This window comes from Actinia tenebrosa, unplaced genomic scaffold (assembly GCF_029948245.1).
Source record: "Actinia tenebrosa isolate PJP-AT-01 unplaced genomic scaffold, QUT_ActTen_1.0 PGA_scaffold12__29_contigs__length_12842862, whole genome shotgun sequence".
NCBI lineage: Eukaryota > Metazoa > Cnidaria > Anthozoa > Actiniaria > Actiniidae > Actinia > Actinia tenebrosa.
In genome coordinates, this window is record NW_028292572.1 from 9682287 (window position 1) to 9700283 (window position 17997).

Consider the following 17997-nt stretch of genomic DNA (forward strand, 5'->3'; position numbering starts at 1 on the left):
TGGACAACGGCGCATTTGAAATTAGCTGGCCTTTGGCTCTAGGAAATATGCAGCCGGTGGGAAATAGCCAAAACAAAGTACCTCGCGTTTGAACATGTTTCCTCGCTGGCTTCAGTTTCCCGTTGAGGTACTTCTGGTCTGCACGCACGTATCGATCACGTTTTTTAAATACAGGTATTTTACCACCCCGCCCTTGCAATTGCCTCCCCCACCCCCTCCTCAAAAAACTAGGAGAAGATCGATGAAGTAGACGATCAAAACATGGAAGCTGGTCATAGACGAGTCATGGCTTACAACTGCTTGAATTCTGCTGCTATTGAAATAGTGAAATTAGATATCTTTTTAAGTCAATTTCTAAGAGGGTTGGACGGGTAATCTTGTATTTCGGTAGCCAAACGTTTGCCAAATCTATATTTATAGAGGTATGCATTTCTGGTCAACTTTTGCCAATCACACGCTAGCTCGAGTATCTTTTTACTTCTTTTTTTTCATATCAATCTTTTTCTCTTTCTTTCCACGATATGTTTTTCCTAAATAACAACAGAGTAATCTATTTTGTAGGGAAAAAACTGTGAAAATATAATTTGAAGGCAATTTCTAGGAGTTCTTTCCGAAATACTAATTACTCAATACTGTGATACGTGGTTTAAAGTGCTTGAAATTCTGATGGCATAATTTCTCAAAATCTAACGGCTGGAGGCAGGTTGTGATCGTTTCATCCTTCCTGTCTATGGCACCCCTTGACCCTCACCCTTATAAATTAGACTATTTACTGCACTCCTCTGAAGAAAAAAAGGAAGCTGGAAACTAATTCCATTCGCACGTGATATGATCCTAGACCTATGATTGGCTGGTTCAGGTATGACAATCTTCCTTATTATTGTTTTTGATGATCAGAGAATTTTCTAGTCGAAAAAGAACGAAAAAACAATAATATAGAGTTTTTTATATTCAAATGAACACATCCATCGCCTCGACTTTTATCTATGCTATTCTTGCCAGCTGTCGACGGAAGCTCCATTGATTAACTCACTAGAACAAGCAGCGGAGAAAGAACATTTGGCAGTGTGAACTGCGACGTTTCGTGATCCTCATGAAAACATTGTTAAGACTGAATTTGTTTCTCATTTCGGAAGTATGGCCTTTCCCTTGGCTCTTCGTCTTCTCAGCTACCCACTTTAGCTTGATGGGATTCGTTTTATTGATGATAATGGACATTAGAGTATAACTGCTATCAAGGAAAACAAACGCTGACCAAAGACGAGTAAGATTAAGCCATAAGCTATCATTCAATTCCTTCGTCAGTGTTTTTGAAATTTAATTGGCAGTTGTTCATTGTTTTTACGATCAGCTGTTTTTGTATCGTTGTTCCAAAGTTTAATTTCCTGAGAGAGGGAGATTGTTTTTTAAACGAATGAAATAGCAAAGGAGGACAAATTATGATGCTTATAGTTAGAAACCCTCTACATTTATAAATTGACAACGATTGAAACTACAAAAAATGCAGTGGCTGAGGTTTTCTTAAACTTTGTTATTCAGGTGTAAGGATTTTTGGAACAATGGGTGACATCGAATACGATCAACAGAATCCAAGAGAGCTCATAAAATGTGTTCTGATCGGCGACTCAGGCGTTGGAAAGACAAAGTTGATTCTCGCTGAAGCGACTGGTGTTGGCATGAAAATGGGCACAACGGCCCGTCATTTCCACTATCCATCAGTGTTTGCTATCGACCAGTATCACGTATCCCAAGAAATCCGAGACAGGGCAAACGTTGTGGTCGATGGTGTGGATGTTGCCCTCAGATTATGGGATACATTTGGTGATCATGGCATGAACAGAAAATTTGCATATCAGAACGCCCATGTCATCATGTTGTGTTTCAACATCAGTTCTCCTAGTTCTTTTAAAAATGTCAATGCCCTATGGTATCCAGAAATTAAAAAATTTTGCCCACGGATACCCATAATACTCGTTGGAACCCATTCGGATTGGCGCTGTCAATCAAGTTCCACAGTTATGATTAAAGATAACTGCAGTCTGTCGAAACGGATGCAGGAATGTGTATTAGTTTCACCAGACATGGGCCGACAGGTTGCCAAGGAGATTGGTGCCACATACTATGAAACGAGTGTCGTCACTATGTGGGGAGTAAAAGAGATTTTTGAAAATGCAATAAGGGCTGCATTGATTGCCAGACGACAGACAAGATTTTGGTCTTCACAGCTCAAGAGAGTTTCAAAACCTCAGCTACAGCAGCCTTTCCTTCCAGAGAAATCCAGCCTCCCATTGGTTGAAGTACCAGTTGGTCAGTACCAACAAAATCTCCAGGACCTACTTGATCATAGAGTTTGCACAGATGTACACTTTATTTTAGGCCAGCATGTTATTGAAGCGCATTGTGCCATCCTTGCCTGTGCTTCACCATTGTTTAGCCAGTTGTTCTTGGCTCATGGATTGTTCAGTAGCCATGCCAAGGAGTCATACTTGCTGAAATGTTTTGTTCATTTTGATGAACATGTGGAGTTCTTTCAAAATGGGACTGTACTCGGCAAACAGACATTGCTACCCAGAGGCTTTACATCCATCAGTGTAACAAGCTATGGAGATCAGCAGATTTCTAAGATAGTAGTCGAAGTGGATAATTCCATTCCAGCAAGTGCATTTCAAGCAGTTCTATCCTTCTTATATAGTTTTGACCTACCACAGGGATGTGTTTACAATGAGGAACTACTACATGTTACCAGATACCTTCAGGTTAAGAACATGTCGGAATACATCAACAATATCCTGAATAAATCTGCATACATGAACACAGAGGTCTATTCCAACATCCAGAGACGTATCCTGTTTAATAGCAAACTACTCATTGGGCAAAAGTGTATGTCAGATGTTGCTTTTGTACTCCATGACAAAACTGTCCATGCGCACAAGTGCTTTATGGTGTCACAGTGTGAAATGCTAGCCGCAATGTTCATGGAAGGACATTTCAAAGAAAGTGGACACCAAGTGGTATGTTCAAAGTTCCAAATTTTGGCAGGAAATTAAAATGTTCAAAACGAACTTTGTTTCAAAGTTCCGAAGTTGGTCACCAACTTCAAGGGAATTTCTGAACATACAGTAGTTCAGAACCTGTGTCATGTAAAGTAATGTGAAACTTACTGTAACTACAGTAACAAAATGTAAAAACAATTTGTTAACTGGCCATGGGCTGTCTCATCTTACACTGTATTTTTCCCAAACTTTCTTTTAGGTTGAACTAAAAGATGTCAGCAGTTATCAGACATTTCTAGCAGTGTTGGAGTATTTGTACACAGGACATTGCCCAATCCTCGTTCTTGATGAAGCTCTTGATGTTATGGGCCTTGCAAACTTTTTCTGTTTACCACGATTAGTTGCCTTCTGTGAAAAACTAATTACCAAAGAGTTGCAGGTGAACATGGCATCAGATGAGCTCTCTGTTTCTGAAGATGTCATTGGTAAGTTGCATAGTATATTTTCTTTCTTCAAAAAACAAATACTGCTTAGCTATCCCCCTCTCCCCATTAGCTGGCCGTTTTATTCATTTATTTACTTTTTTAACTGCCTTATGCATATGCACCACGTTCCAATCAGAAATAAAGCTTGCATTACCCGTTTTTAGCCATAAGTACAAACGGTGTTCAGCCACTTGTTTATTAGCATATGACGGAGATTTGTTTTGGAAATTATCGGATCCTATCCGGTCCCCCCTTTTGAAATTTCCTAGATCCGCCCCAGTTCAATGTGTGTATTTGAATCCCAATAATTAATAATTTAAAAATAAAAATAGAATAATAATTTATTAATACATTGTAAAATTAGTAGTGTGCAATTAATAATCTAATATGAAAAAAGTTGAGTCGTAACAGAAAACTGCTGGGTTTCCACGACGATTTCACCCTTCTCTCCCCTTAGAGCAAATTTTAACCAATCACGTTATTGTTGCAGCCTGTTTAAAAGAAGCTCAGCTGCACAATGCTTCACAGTTGGAGGCTTGGTGCCTATGTTATCTGGCTACGCATTACGTAGAGGTATGTCATCTACACCCAAAGGAGTTCAAAACCCTCAGTTCAGCAACCCACCATTGCTTGAGCAAGCAGCGTTGGCCACCTGTATGGTACCTGCTTGAGAATGAGTGGTACGAGAAAGCCAAGCGAGAAATTGATCAGCAAGAGAAGAACAAAAGACTATTAAAGTCATACGTTAAAGGCAAGAGGAAAAAGTGTCGCTGTCTCAAGCTTGGCCGTTGAAAATGATTATGTCGTAAGATGACTGTTTCAACATCCTAAAGTATGGATGCTTTGATCTCCAGCAGAGGAGTATTAGGTCTTTACTTTCCAAGGGAGATTACATAAGATATTCGAGCATAAGTTTCCATCTGTGGGGGAAGATGATGTTATATTCCAAAGCAAAAGAAGATCATTAAAATAGACCACTGTAGAGTTATACTAGGTAGGGCAAAGTACTCAAATGCAGTGAAATCCCCTCATTTGCAAAGCTTTTGAATAGGCTAGACTGCTTATTTGTAGTCTGTCAAAGATAGTGGCATTATCTTGCCAACTCCTTTGGCTATCTAGTTCAGTGCCAGTCTATTAGATAGATCGCATTGCAAGCCACATATTTATAGATTACCAAGGTGAATTCCTAAAGGACAGATGCTTATCACCAGTACTACTAGAGGACCTTATTCAAGGGGGTATCCATGTCCTCTGAACAGGGCCTCAAAACAACAACAACGCTGCTTATTGTCCACAGTAGCAGGGTGTCTGCATTAAGTGGATATCCATAATCTACTGTGTAAATTATTGGTATTGGTCAATAATATAGTGATCTTAACCTACCAATAGCTTGCTAACCAACAACATAGTGATCTTAACGGTTATTGTAATTTGTATTTTATAAAAGAAATTTAAAAACTTGCTTGCTGTGCTGTGTGCAGTTATAAAGCACTTGGGGATTGGCATAACACTCGAGAACTATTGAGAAGCACTCCACTATGCATCGTGCTTCTCCTCATACTTCTCTCGTATTCTGCCAACCCCCGCATGCTTTATAACTGCACACAGCAAGTGCGTGCATTATCTATTTCTTCAGTATAACAGCGTAATCACAAAAGTGATGTATCTATTAAATATAACTTCCTAGAGTTTTAACCAGTGAAACAAAAAAATTACTTGGTATGATGGTCAATAAGACAAAACAAAATATCAATAAGATGTAGTAACCACGATATTAGCAGGGAAAGGGACATTTGGATCCCTGAAGACAATCTGTGGTCAGAGATCTAAATGTCAATAAGCATTTAAAAAGTCAAAGAAAACAAGTAAAATATTCATTCCAGCAGTATGTAGTGATTTCAATGAAAGAAAAAATCACCTTTATAAGAACTACTTCAAGGCCTAGGGCAAACGTCGAACTTTCCATGCACCAAACTTAATTACATCAAAGAATGCCGCCTCAGTATCACCTGATATCCATTGTTTTTAATGAGTTCGGTGCATGGAAAGTTCGACGTTTGCCCTAGGCCCAAGAGAACCAGGATTTGTTAACTAAAAATGATGATAATAATAATTATGTAGTAACATAACATTAAAAAACAGTTTTATTATGTTTCATTAACATAAGTAATATAATTAGAAGATGCATATTAATTTGAAGCATAAGTTTAATGATGAAAGAAAAGTATTTTTTACATAGAAAATAAAAGTTTTAAGTTAAAACAAGGTTTACTATCTTTATTCTTGCAAAAAAGCATTGAAAAAATGTTACATGGGCGGCCGTGGTGCTTGTCAAGGTTCAGTAAAGCAATGAATACAATCTTGTGGCATTTAGAGGAAGAGAATTCTCAGTTTCATTAGGAAAATTAAAAACTACAAATTAATTTTGATCCTTTGATTTTACTTCAGGTTATATTGTTTGGAATAATAGCTAGAAAACTCCACTGTTTTCTGAGTGAAAGTTGTGAAATATTTTATAAATAAATAAGTACAATGACCCTGCAGCTTGTACAGGCTACGGCTAATTAAAATCTAAGATTAATTAATCTTGTTACAGTAACAAACTTTACATAGAGAAATAGCCATTAACTTTTTAAAATTTAGGTCAAAATTATTAAAGAGGAAAAGGAGCCTTTCTTGTACAAGTTACAGTGTCCGCCAAGGACTTTCTCAACAAACAAAGGTGTTCTAATCTCATTAACAATATTGAAACAGCAAAAGCAAAATTATTAAAAATTATAGAGGAAAAGGAGCCTTCCTTGTATAAGTTAAAGTGTCTGCTAAGGACTTTCTCAACAAACCAAGGTGTTCTAATCTAATTAACAATTGGAACAGCAAAAGCACAGCCACTTTCAATTGCCAAATTGTAATCATTGCCTTTGCCGCCATCATATTTGCTAGTCACGATCCTGAGGAATCCACTTTCCCCCCATGGCTTACCCCAGGAATTTCGCACAATCCAATACTCCACGCCCTTCTCTACCCCCCAACCAACAACAGATACAATGTGATTGACTTCTGGAACTAAGCTGTACTCTTTGTAAATTCCTCCACTGTACTTTTCAAGACTTGCTGTTGCCATGATACCACAGGCAATGGGACCACGAGCATAGATTTCAGCCATCATCTTGTCTCTCCCTTTTACATTACCTGAAAATAAGAAAAATGCTTTTTATTAGCCAGGGCTTGGTTGTAAGAAGGGTGGATAATGCTATCCAACAGATAAATCCTTATCCACTGGATAAGTCGATGCCACTATCCAATAGATTTATTCACTGGATAAGATTTATCCATCATATCCCTTCATACAAGGTATGTTAGTTTTGTTTCTTGAGAATTGGAGTGGAGGAATTAAAATTGCAAAATTTGTGTTTTCTTTTTATTATTCGTGCTGTTTTCCCTCTGTGTTTGCTATTCTAAACTCCTAGTTTAGGCAGTCTATTTACAGGCCTATGGTCATGGTTCAAGATGATCAATTTTGCTCTAAGCCTGGCCTACCCCCTTTTCTTAGTATAGCAAATACTGTAATTCACATGCATTATCTTACCAAATTCACTAATTTTAAACAGGGTATAGTTCTTAATGACGTAGCAATCTCCAAAAGTACTGCATGTTCCACACTGATTGAACTCTGTACACTGCATGTCTTTAGCCTGGTAGTTGTTGCATGTTTCATCTGGTATGCCGTGCTTATGGGCATATTCATAAACACCAGCCATTCCACCACCATGGCATGTACCTGCACCAGCTGAGAAAAATGAGGTTTAAAAAAAATATGAAAATGGTCAGTTCTAGTAACTATCGGTAATAGAAAATATTTGATAGGAACATTTTATCTACTAGAGACAGACATGGCACAGATGTAGATGGGTAGATATGGGGGATGCTAAAGGCGGCTGCAATCCTCTACATTATATATGCACAGGATTTATTCTATGGTCATACCATAGTTAATGAAGAATGGTTGGGAAACCTATTGTTCTATGTTTTTGTTCGACTTTATCAATCGTTATATGATGTTGACCCTACACAGAGAAACAAACGTTGCTCTGTTAACTTATCATTTGTTAATTAATCCTATATGATTAATACAATAGTTGATTATTGAAAAGGAAATTGCCTTTTTTTCATGCTTTCTTATTTATCATCTAGTAACTTAACTGTATCTGCGCAGAAATATTTATTTGCATGGTTTTTGGTCATCGAATGAAATTTTTCACTTTCAAAATGTTAATACATGAAAATAATAAGGAAATGAGTATTTTCAGCCATACTTGCTTTGGTCCATTGTGCAGGGTCAGTACCATGTGATGGTACAGTTCAACATCAAACGCAAAACAATAGCTTTGTTTTATTGAGTTTCCAACCCATTCTGCTCCATTAACTATGGCCATACCCTTGAACTACTCCAAGTCATTCTAAGTTTCCTGCATCCACCAAATATTTTTTTGATATTGGTGTGAAAAGCATAGTGCAGCAGTGTTAATGGCCTTACATCCACCTAGCTATGGATTGCTGTTCAGGGACGTTGGGGATGGGATCCCTTGGTTCAAAAATAATTGTCAGTTCATAGGAAAACTATTGATCTTATATTATATAAAGGAATGTTGCTTACCACAAGCCAACACATGTTGAACAGACAGATAATTCACTGGCCATTTCCCTTTCCTTTGGATGTTAATCCTGTCTGACAAAGCACTTGTGGTGCCCATAGCCCAACAGGATCCACAATACTGAGGGATGTGCTGGTTACGGGTAACGCTAGCAAAGTTTGTTCCATTAAGATCGCGCCAGTCAAGAGCCGTGGGCAACTTGCTCATGTCCAAATATTCATGAGGACGTCGAGTCTTGCTGCAAGAATAAAGAATAAATTAAAACTTTCTGGTTTAAATTCTGCTATTATTTTGCTTCAAAAGATTCAAAAGTGCGCTAGCAACGAAGCATAGACCCTCTTAAACATTTAATTAAAAGAAAAACAAATATTTCCTCCCCATTCCATGATATTTTATACATGGAAAAACGTAAACTTCATAATGAATACAGTCACTTACATAACTTCTTTTATGTTCTTGTCAAAGGCCGGCTTGTAGCAAGGCTCGTTTACACGGGAATGGTGCTTCTTTGGAAGGGCAAAAGACACCCCAAACAGGACTACGAGAACAATTATTGACCGCATGGTAAAGGAAAGGAAATTTAACAAATTTTTAGTCCTTAAATCTCTTCTTTTCTTTCCTTTTATATGCGAATATCAAAGTTGTTGTTTGCGTCTCGTGATTTGCACTTGAACAGGAAGTAAAAATTACTGGAATCTGATTGGACAACTCTTGTGATCCCGTGATCACCACGTGCTTCTTTTCCTCTTACCCAGGCTACTAATAATCACACGTTCTTTTGCCACAGCAATCCACAGATGATTGAGTGTAAATAATGTGTCTTGGTTTATATTTTAGTACTTCAAATAATTCCTTTCGTCTGAAGTTGGAATTGCTTTTATCAAGAGGTTGGTATACTGAATGCAAAAAAGATGTTCCAAGTTTTTTCATCCAAGTTTTGGATAAATTTGAAGCATTCAAAATTTAATGCCTGACAAGCTAGTCTTGCCTAGCTCCAGGGGGAGCATTTGATGTTTTAGTTTCAAATTATACATAGTATAATAAATAATGAAAGTTTATTTAATTTTCCTTTCAGGTCTGATGATTTAAGTAACAACTTCGAAAATGATTACTTGAGAAAAGCTATCAAAATATAGAATATTTTTTATATAATTCAATGTCTCAAAAGTGAATTTGTAAAGATGAGAGCAATATTAATCATCAACTCAATGCCAGACATCTTATTTGTCTGGGAAGACAGTGAGTTTGCTGAGCACATAAACAAGGTTTTAAAGGAAGCAGGGTTCATTAACCCTAATCAAGATGTATCAAAATTAGACTATGGTGCAATGGCACAGTTCTTTTCACCAATGATTGCTTCACTGACTTACATGAATGAACATGGTAGTCCTTATTCTTCTATAACTTGCAAAGATGGGACCTTATTTGTATTCAAACAGGTAATATATATTGGAAAATATAAGTATTATATTACAGGGTGTAGATATAGCTAGGGTAGGTAATTCATTGGGTGACTGCATGCACATCTTCAGCCTTTCCTATCTGGAAATACGACCCAAAATATGAATAATAGCAATTGTTGCTGGGATGTAAGCTATTGTCATTACTATGCCAACCAGAGATTGATTCACTGATGAAACAAAGCAACTTGGCGACAAGAGCTATTGTGATAATGATTGACAAACATCCCAACATCCCAATGCTGTTTGTATAAACACCATCAAGCGCTACATACTATCACCACGAATCTGAAAGTTGTCCCAAGTCAAATCCTAGATTGCCATGATTTTAGGGATAAATCATAAAAAGAGAAGATCAAACTCTTGCTGCTGAGTAAATAAAGGGCAACTATACACTAAGTGTGTTGCATCGGAAGAAATTTATATGTGATCAGTTTTAAGGAGCTGCATGTTTCAGTATTAAAGGGGACTGAGGGGGCTGCACAATCTCAACCAAGACTGTTTCAAAGTTTGATAAATTAAAGGTTTTGGTTAACATCACAGTTATACTTGGCCCATCTTCTTGACCTATCATGTACACAACATGGTGGGTTTTTACTGGATTATCTGCTAGCTTTCCCCAACCACTCTAGAAAAACAGATGATAAAAGAGTAAAATTTTAAACCTTGAAAAGATAAAAAAAACTTTACTGACGTTTCAGATGCTAGTTTCGGACACTACTCCGATGAAGAACTAGTGTCCGAAACATCAGTAAAGTTTATTTCATCTTTTCATGGTGTAAGATTTACCCTTTTATCATTACTGTTTCATTAGCAAGACCGACACGTACAGCTCACACTAGTTTTTAGCTAGTTATCTCTAGAAAAGCAGAACTTAAAAGTTCTAAACTTATTTAAAACTTTTTTTTCAGTTTAACAATATGATATTTTTGGCAGTCAATGGTAGTGGCGATGAATCAGAGGATTTCTTGAGAAGGAAGTTAACAGTTGTGCACAGAATGGCTGTAATGCATTATGGTGCATCTCTAGATTTACTCAAACCTGAATTACCATCCAAACGGAAAGCAAATTGGAAAAGGCTTGGTGAACTGATTGATGCTTGGCAGTCATTGTACTCTCAGCAGCAGAGTTTTCTTGTTGAGGTAAACTTTCTTTGTTAAGTTATTGCATATCTTATTGATAAATTATTGGTAAAGCTTTGAAAAAATTAACATATAGGTCTAAAAAGCACAGACAATCAAAGTGCAGTCAAGTTTGGTACTTGTCCAGGCAGATACATTCTAGGCTGCTCCTCTTGACTCCTCACTTGTATGTCCAGGCATTGAGCAGCCATTGCATTTTTAGCATTGCAAGTCAGACTGGGCCATCTTAATTTTTCAGAACAAATGATGCTATTGTACCAGTGAGAGACATGTTACTTAATAAACTATACTTGTACCTTAAACTATGTCATATTTACACTGACATGGTTTTCAGACAGAAATGATTCTTTTTGAATAGTGTCTAAAATCTTTGTGTTGTCCAGGCTGTGGAGAGAATCAATGTCAATCAAACACTCAGTGAGATGGCCATGAATCTACTCAATACTGCTTTGTCAACAGTGAAGAACAAAAGTGACCAGAATGCTGTACATGCATTACTTCTAGTCAATACAAAACTGTTTGCACTTTATTCAAGGTGAGTTGCAATTTTTCTTACATTATCTTCTTCCTTCCTTCCTTCCTTCCTTCCTTCCTTCCTTCCTTCCATCCTTCCTTCCTTCCATCCTTCCTTCCTTCCATCCTTCCTTCCTTCCTTCCATCCTTCCTTCCATCCATCCTTTCTTTCTTTCTTTCTTTCTTTCTTTCTTACTTTCTTTCATTTTCTCTCCAGTTTTTATCTATTTTTTTCACTTGTATTTTTCATTTTTCTTTATTCTTCTTCTTCCCCGAGGCATAACCATGGTCATATTTTCTTACTTTTCAGTCGTAACTCTATAGAACTGCAAGCAGCTGACATCCTCATGATAACATCAATAGTACAAAATGTGTTCCCCTACCAGAGCGAAGCAGTCCCTCAATCTAGTACTAGACCACCTCCTCCACTTTTCAATAATGTTGTATCCAAAGGAGATCCATCAGTGTATCAAAGACTACTTGATGATGACACAAATGATGACAATGACCTCCCATCTGGTAGTGGGTACCATCCACCTGTATCTCAGCCTATTGCTATCAACGACACTGCAAACGGAGATGGAGTGAGCATGAACTCTTCTGTTGAGGAAAAATTCTACTCTCCTTCCTCTACTCCATCGTCGGACGACATGTCTCAGCAAAAAAATGATGCTTTCTTTTCTCCAAGAAGTGATACCCTGGATGACATCGCACCACAGGTAGCTCAATCAGAAATGTCATTTTTAAATGAAAATTTGTAAGTTTAACTTTTCTGATTTTTTTTGGCTGGGGGGAGGGGGGGCTTTGATTTGTTTTAGATACAGATCTATTGTTCCTTTGATATAAGCTATGTTGGTCTTAGGTGCTTTAATAATAGGAGAAATTGTTCATAGTGTTGAATACCTGGGGTATGCCACTGGGTAAGGTTTTGTGCCGTTCATGTCATATTGGGTATAAAACTTTGCAATAGTTATTTCTTGAAAGCTGTAAATAGAAATAGGGTCCCTTAGGAGTACACCCTTAACAAAAACATAGGATGGAAAGGGATTTTAATAGGATGGCAGCCAGCATTGAGCACAAGGTTTGGTACCCCTCCCCTAGGTACCCCTCATTCAGGGACATACAGAAAGGTTCACCAGCCATAAACAAAAGGTTATGTATCCTCCCTTGTGCAGGATAGTACTCTAGGTATACTAAAGCCATAATTGTGTTTAGAATTATCTAGACAAGAAGAAAAACAACGAAAATGTAACCACTGAAGAGGCATTTCCAACAGAAGAGGCCAAGCAGAAGAATGAGTACTTCAGACAGCCCGTGTGTTTGAACACTCCGCGCTGCCCATACATACCGCATGTTCTACACCTTATCCATGTTGCTAAAGGCACAGTATTGGTCCTTGTTAATGAGGTATTGGTCCAAAGTAGGGACACACCCAATTTTGGTGGTGGGTATTGGTGAATACCCTGCTACCCTGTTAGAAAGACCTGTTGAAATGCTCAATACTGGGTGTCTGTAGTGAATATTTCCTATTATAATACACTCAACAAAACTACTCGATTCTGATTGGATAAAGATAAAAACAAAAAATCGCACATTTTTCTTGTACGATTCGGAATTCACAGATACTCTTGATGTTTTGAAAGTTCCAAATTGGTCTCACCTAAAGGCTCGTCCAATTTTGATAACTTTCAAAACATCACTCGTACCTATAAATTCCGAATTGTACTCCAGATTGTGTGATTTCCAATGCTAATCAAATATGTTGTTTAGCTTCATACAAACAAATAATTTCTAGGATTTTAATTTTTACAGTGTAGTTTTGGATTGAGAAGGATTTCACTTCCAGAGGTGGTGTGAACCAGATAACCCCAACCCTCCCCTCTGTGGGACCTCATCTTACTACCAGTACCAAAATGCTTTGCAAATTTCCTTTCTTATTCAAATTTGTGCTGCCACATAAAAAATGTACGACATTTGAGCAAATTAACTGAACAAAAAGTGTGCAAGGGATTTTGTAGTTGTAGTTAATGACGCTATAATGCAGGTGTCCTAATGTTTTGACTTCATCCCTGCATTGTTTACATTGTCTCTTCTTTTCAGGTCAAACATAGTGCCTTTGCTATTCCAATCTACCAAGTGCTTAATATTGTCACTAGACTGGAGTCTGATGCCAGTGAAAGAAAACACACTGCCCAGCAAGCCAGTGCGACGATGGAGAAGATTGAAGCACCCATGAAAAAGATTGGTGAAATCCTTAAATGTTCAATGGGGGTAAGAACATTTTTAATGATGATGGTGGTGGTTATAACAATCGATGATGATGCTGCTGATAATGATAGTGTTAATGGTGATGAGGATGATTATGATGATGGTGATGATGATGATAGTAGTGATGAAGATGATGATGATGGTAATGAGGATGGTATCATAATGATGATGATGGTGCTGGTTATGACAATCGGCGATGATGATGCTGATAATGATAGTGTTAATGGTGATGAGGATGATTATGATGATGGTGATGATGGTGATAGTAGTGATGAAGATGATGATGATGGTAATGAGGATGGTATCATAATGATGATGGTGGTGGTAGTTATGACAATCGACGATGATGATGCTGATAATGATAGTGTTAATGGTGATGAGGATGATTATGATGATGGTGATGATGGTGATGATGGTGATAGTAGTGATGAAGATGATGATGATGGTAATGAGGATGGTATCATAATGATGATGGTGGTGCTGGTTATGACAATCGACGATGATGATGCTGATAATGATAGTGTTAATGGTGATGAGGATGATTATGATGATGGTGATGATGGTGATAGTAGTGATGAAGATGATGATGATGGTAATGAGGATGGTATCATAATGATGATGATGGTGGTGGTTATGATAATCGACGATGATGATGCTGATAATGATAGTGTTAATGGTGATGAGGATGATTATGATGATGGTGATGATGGTGATAGTAGTGATGAAGATGATGATGATGGTAATGAGGATGGTATCATAATGATGATGGTGGTGCTGGTTATGACAATCGACGATGATGATGCTGATAATGATAGTGTTAATGGTGATGAGGATGATTATGATGATGGTGATGATGGTGATAGTAGTGATGAAGATGATGATGATGGTAATGAGGATGGTATCATAATGATGATGATGGTGGTGGTTATGATAATCGACGATGATGATGCTGATAATGATAGTGTTAATGGTGATGAGGATGATTATGATGATGGTGATGATGGTGATGATGGTGATAGTAGTGATGAAGATGATGATGATGGTAATGAGGATGGTATCATGATGATGGTGGTGCTGGTTATGACAATCGACGATGATGATGCTGATAATGATGAAATTAATGGTCATGATGATGATGATGATGGTAGTGATGAAGATGAGGATGATGGTATGATAATGATTATGATGGTGGTGGTGGTTATGACAATCAACGATGATGATGATGGTGTTAATGGTGATGAGAATGATGGTGGTGATGATAATTGTGATGATGACGATACACGATGATGGTGATAATTCTATCTATTCAGAATGCGATCGATGGAAGAGTCCGCCGAGTACGCGACAGCTGGGAAATGGTTAAACGATCCGGTATCTCAGGTTACCTAACAAGTAAATCACACGAGCTCCCTCCAGGTCTTGATGCGGCAGTAAACGACATGATCAGGAGCCTAAAGTCTTTGTTTAGCGTGCTGTATTTGAGTGGGCCCAACAATGATGTCAACCAGGGCTTCCTGGACGCCGTTCGTGACATTCAGGAGAATATTAAAGACAAATTGAATGACTATGAAGATTATCTGCTGGTCAAAGGAGAGAGAAACGTAACTATGACTGCATATCCTTTCATATGACAATTTAGATTAATTTACCATTCTGAGGATGAACGAAGAACCAGACATGTTTTACATCCCATTTGACGAGAACCCCGAGAACTTGAATTAAAATTTTGAAGTTGATTTTTACAGAGGGAAGAAATCCTGCCTAATATGGGGTAAAGTGAGATTGGGGAAATCCTCCCTAACGGGGGTAGGGTGGGGTTGGAGAAATCCTCACTAGTGGTGGTGGGGTAGGGGAAATGTCGTCCATAAAGTAAACAGGTCAGAGTAATTTGTTATTTCCCTTGACTGTTCCCACTTACCTTGAAGACTATCCAGGGCTTGTTCACTTCATTTACATTGATCGTTCGGGCAACCAGCTGACTGCACCTTCACTGAACACATCGTCCTCTGAAATGGTACAGAACACACGTGATCCGTGTCACGTGCTCAAGCAGAAGATCTGGGACGCGTGGAACCTCGTGCACGTGTTTCTATTGCAAGGTTTGTAAAGGGGGGAAGCAGACGGTAATGATCGAGGTGATGTTGATGATGATGGTGATCACGTTGATTACGATGTGCTATCGACACTCATTTTTGTCATTAGAACGACCTGTGGTCACTTGCAACAAATTATGATGGGTGTGGTGCCAATGATGGCCGTAAGTGTTAGGGGTATGATGACGATGACAATGACAGTGGTGATGACGGTGATTGTGATGATGATATATAGCGATGTTGATGATGATGTTGATGGCCTGCCCCCCCCCCCCCCCCCCCACAATATTGGTTCTCGGTCATAGTTTTACTGCGCATGCGTCTGCAATCAAACAAAACAGCGATCACTATCACATAGCGTCAATATAATATTTCAGTGCCCCCCCAAAGATTTTCATCTTCCGCTGCCCCTATAACAATGCCTCAGTGATGGTAACGATGGTGGTGGTGGTAATGATAACGATGTTGATGGTTTCTTTGACGACGCCGTTGACGATAATGCAGTTGGTGAAAATGATGAATGATTTCAATAACATATGGTAACAATTTTTCTTCATCGAATCAAGCGATTGAAGTAAGGTGTTCTAAACTTCTTCAAATTATAGACACTTGTTCTTTGCTTTATTACATGTCAGGAAACACATTCGTCGCTTTTCGGGACGGAGACTTCCTATTCACATACTGTCTTTGGTTTGAAGACTCATCCGGGAACCCTGCAATTATACAGAACTCGTTACCAGTCTTTTCTGGGTCATCACCACCAGGGATATTGTCAGGGGACGGGAGCTTCTTCAGGTAAGCGTAAACGTATTTGCGAGGAAATTACTCGTGAGACAGTTCCAATGCTATACCCTTGTCAAGGCGTTTTGTAGTTAATAAGTCGAACACGTGGAGGAATTTAGCTTGACCTGTGCGTGTCAAATGAGCTATAAGCCGACGTAATATTGGTATGATACTTGGTAATAATGATCATTGTATGCAGGGATCGCGGAGCCGGGGGGTGGGGGGCTGCAGCACCCCTCTTTTTGCGCCAAATAAGTCAAATACTTTTTTTTTCTTTTTTCAATATGCTTAATTTTCAAATGCCAGCCCCCCCCCCCCCCCCCCACTTTTCAATATGCTCTGCTGTCCCTGGTATGGTGTTGATGCCATGTCACACGACCAACGAGGACGACGACGATGATGATGATAATGATAATGATGTCGATGATGACAATAATGATACATGAAGGTGATAATCACCAACCTTTATTTGTATACATTGAAATACGAGGCTTTTCTTTCTGCCTTTCCTTTTGAGGAATCTCATTCGTCAGTGTTTTCCCGCTGCTCAAGAAGGTTCCATCAGATGTTACGAACTGTTGTGTATGCATGTTGGTCTAGTACCTATACGACTTGCTGCAAGACACATTCGCAAACTAGAAACGGCTTTATTCGAAACATCCCTTGGAGCGCACTACCCGATCAGTCTGATACAATGAAGAATGTACACTTAGGACTGACTGAAGTCAATGAACATTTTGTAAATACGAAGAGGAGCTAAGGTAAAACACTTTAATGAGGAACAATTATATATTTCTGTAAATATGTTTTGGCGAGGAGCAGAATGGAAAATGTCGTGGAAATGCAGAAAACCTTGGACAGCGACGTCTCTTGAAAATGGCTTCAATGACGTTCCCTTCAAGAGAAGGCATGAATCTAGAGTTGCTACGTATTTCGTAAGCTTTGATAATGTACGCTGCTAATGCGTAGCTCTCACATGGTCAGTGGTTTCGATTCCCAGACCAGTTTTTCTTATATGTGAGTACAGTTGCTTGTTGGTTCTCTCCTGTACATGGAGGATTTTGTTACGGGTTTTTCAGTTTTCTTCGTAACTATAGTCTAGTGCTTTAGCCATGAGGTTCTAGCTCGCGAGACTGCGCATTATACCGCCTTGCGTGATTGACATAAAATAATTTTCATCGCATTACATTTACTCATAGACTGCCGATTCCATAAGTCGTACTTTAATTTACCCAATGAAAGAGCCCTGAAATCTCTTTCGAAAACTTGCGGTTGCGAATACGTTGCGAACTCGAGAAAAATGTATTGAATATTTAATAGAGGTTTTGCACCATCACGTGCCCAAGCCCACAACACAGCTTGGGCTGCCTGTGGTTTGATGACAGAACAATAAAATTCCTTTGTTCTCGAGAATTGAATTCTTTCTCATGTAAAATGATTGTAATGTTCCTTCTATCTAACATGGCTGCCTTCACGTGATGGTGCAACGCCTCTATAGAATGAACAACATAGTTGTTTCAAATCGCTACTAGATAACCCTATTTCTCCCAAGATTAAGGGTTTGAAGTTCAGTGATTGGATTAAAAAATTATTTACATTGTACATATA

The 17997-nt window shown here is 38.4% G+C and overlaps 3 protein-coding genes across 3 annotated transcripts; 2 read left to right on the forward strand and 1 right to left on the reverse strand.

Moving 5' to 3' along the window:
• The first annotated feature begins 877 nt into the window (after positions 1–877).
• Positions 878–5363, forward strand: LOC116298645 (rho-related BTB domain-containing protein 1). Its single transcript, XM_031707167.2, has 4 exons — positions 878–1264; positions 1540–3011; positions 3253–3478; positions 3969–5363. The coding sequence occupies exons 2-4, from the start codon at positions 1560–1562 to the stop codon at positions 4268–4270; spliced, it is 1980 nt and encodes a 659-aa protein (XP_031563027.2). The 5' UTR covers positions 878–1264; positions 1540–1559; the 3' UTR covers positions 4271–5363.
• Positions 5364–5604: 241 nt separating this feature from the next.
• On the reverse strand, positions 5605–8792 carry LOC116298646 (cathepsin Z). Its single transcript, XM_031707169.2, has 4 exons — positions 8569–8792; positions 8133–8368; positions 7065–7265; positions 5605–6667 (listed from the first exon to the last, which is right to left on the reverse strand). The coding sequence occupies exons 1-4, from the start codon at positions 8691–8693 to the stop codon at positions 6333–6335; spliced, it is 897 nt and encodes a 298-aa protein (XP_031563029.1). The 5' UTR covers positions 8694–8792; the 3' UTR covers positions 5605–6332.
• A 110-nt stretch (positions 8793–8902) lies between these two features.
• Positions 8903–17991, forward strand: LOC116298640 (BLOC-3 complex member HPS1). The gene is made up of 11 exons (XM_031707162.2): positions 8903–9017; positions 9206–9569; positions 10502–10732; positions 11116–11267; positions 11556–11964; positions 12461–12652; positions 13346–13516; positions 14824–15128; positions 15428–15612; positions 16242–16401; positions 16907–17991. The coding sequence occupies exons 2-11, from the start codon at positions 9312–9314 to the stop codon at positions 17085–17087; spliced, it is 2244 nt and encodes a 747-aa protein (XP_031563022.1). The 5' UTR covers positions 8903–9017; positions 9206–9311; the 3' UTR covers positions 17088–17991.
• The last annotated feature ends 6 nt before the right edge of the window (positions 17992–17997 follow it).